The sequence below is a fragment of the Chenopodium quinoa genome, unplaced genomic scaffold (genome assembly GCF_001683475.1).
Source record: "Chenopodium quinoa cultivar QQ74 unplaced genomic scaffold, ASM168347v1, whole genome shotgun sequence".
Taxonomy (NCBI): Eukaryota; Viridiplantae; Streptophyta; class Magnoliopsida; order Caryophyllales; family Amaranthaceae; genus Chenopodium; species Chenopodium quinoa.
The window spans coordinates 34,339-36,654 of NW_018744517.1; the positions used below are offsets into that span (position 1 = coordinate 34,339).

The 2,316-nt window shown below is 35.6% G+C and overlaps 1 protein-coding gene across 1 annotated transcript; it reads left to right on the forward strand.

Annotated features, from left to right (window-relative positions):
- Positions 1-1,619: 1,619 nt before the first annotated feature.
- LOC110698378 (uncharacterized protein At4g04775-like) lies at positions 1,620-2,087 on the forward strand. The gene has a single exon (XM_021875798.1). The coding sequence runs from the start codon at positions 1,620-1,622 to the stop codon at positions 2,085-2,087; it is 468 nt and encodes a 155-aa protein (XP_021731490.1).
- Positions 2,088-2,316: the final 229 nt, after the last annotated feature.

Consider the following 2,316-nt stretch of genomic DNA (forward strand, 5'->3'; position numbering starts at 1 on the left):
TGTGTGTGGGGAGCCAATTTGTGTGGGTTTCTTGGGGAGCAAGGGGTGGATGGTCCCCCCCCCCCCCTTGTGGTCCTCACCTAACCTCTTTCTCTCCACTTGACACTTGTTGTTTGTTGATTCACTTGCATTTTAATTTGTTTTTTGAATTAAAATAAATTGAATAAAGTGCATTTTAAACAGCTCTCCCACATTGATGGGAGATTGGAATTCAAGACTCCCTTCCCTATAAATACCCATCATTTGGGATTAGGAAGGGACACTTGAGTTAAGAATTTTAAGGGATCTCCTAGAAGAGAATACCTTAATTCTAATACTCTAAGTTCTTGGTCTAGCCCCGACTAACCTTCGGGGTAGGGACCGTTCGGGTCGGGTCTCGAGGGTGTGAGCCGTCGGAGGCTCACGCACTTGCGGAGCTACCACTTTCAAGTACGAACTCTAAAGGAGCGAAGCATGCGTCGAGGGTAAGATCTTCTTTTCTCTCTCTCTTAGTTAATTAATTATGTGATTATTATTTAATATGCATGTTTAGTTACATTAATTTGTGTGCCGGTCTTGGGAGGGTTTCATTCCGCGTAGTATCGGACACTACGAAACCCAACAGCTATTACATTCAATCTATCGTAAATGTTCATTTTAGATGGACTTTATGTTCATTTGTAGAAGGATTTATAATTAATTGCCAAAAGAAATATTAAAATTATCATAACTTAAATTAAAGACAAATTATCAATTTAATTTATGAAATTGAACCATCAATTATCATTTAACATTACTTATTTTGTTACTAAAAATGTTATATGACGAATTTTGACTAGCAAATTTTAATCGTCATAAATGTTCGTTTTAGATAGAAAAAAAGATCATTTTAGATGGAATTCATGTTCATATATGATCATTTTCGTATTAATTTATGTTCATTTAAATTTGATACATGTTCATTTTCCTTACATTACATGTTCATTCTCATATTAAAAGATGATGGTGTGAATTTTAGTCCTAAAACTAAAACACACAAGGATATGAATCAAGCTTAATTCTATACAGGAGAATCCACCAAGAATTAAACAAGAAACTAGATTAATGGGAAATCTGTCTAGAACTACCCAGAAAATAAACTCATTTGTGAAGAACTACCCATTTTTTTTTTGTTTACAACTACCCGAAAGTTTGAAAACGTTTGGGTAGCACGACCCACTAACATTTTCCGTCCAATTGCAACGTTAGTGGGGTCCACTTTTTAACTTTCCCACCTAATTAACTCCTCCCCCAACTACCTTCTCTCTTCCTCTCTCCTCTGTAATTTCTTTTTCCCTCCGTTACCACCCAAAAAATCTGGTTGAAGAAATCAAGCAAAGCAACACAAATTCTGGTAATCTTTCACATTTTCCTTGTAATTCATTGTTTTTCGTGCTTGTTTACAAGGTTTAATTGAATGCAATTAAAAGAATTAGGGTTGAAATATGCCTGCCTCAAATTAGGGTTTACGTGTTCAATCAAAATTGGGGGTTTTGATTATAGGGTTTGGGGGTTCAATTGAGTTATGGGAATCGGTTATTTTGCATTTAAGATTGAATTGTGAAGCATTTTAATTACTAATTGACATTGTAATTGGTAGGATGTCCAATTCTTCATATCACTCTGCTAAGAAATTTCATCCAAACAAGTGCAATTGTGGAATTCCACCAAATTTGGAGACGTCGTGGACTACAAAAAACCCTGGGAGAAGATTTTTGGCTTGTAAATTCTATGATTCTGCAACTGGTAGAAGAGGATGCAAATTTTTCAAATGGATTGATGAAGAAATACTTGAGTGGCAGAGGGTTGTCACTAATGAACTTGTGTTGGACAAAAAGCTGATGAAAAATGAGATTGCTTTACTGAAACAACAAGTTTGCCTGCTTCAAGACCAAACGACAAGGGTGGAGAATGAAAAAGAAAGATTTACCAAGAAATGCAAGACACTTTCTGTTGCTATGAAGAAGGCAAAGGCATGTGATGGGGATGGCATATCAGGACTGATGCAGGTGGTGATAGTTGTTGTTATTGGAATAGTGTTAGTGTCTTTAGGAAGGACAATGATGTAGTAGGCAATTAGGTAATCATTGATATTACATTTGCACTATATGTGTGGCATATGTCACAGATTTTGGCATGTAAACAAATTGCAAATGTTGACCTTATTAATTTTAGGTTGTAATATTGTCGTGACAATGAAATGGAATGGTCTTTTGATGACTACCTTTACAATGCATAAATTTTGAGCACATTCATACTGAAAAACCTTGCATTTCATCATCCAAAATAATTACAAGG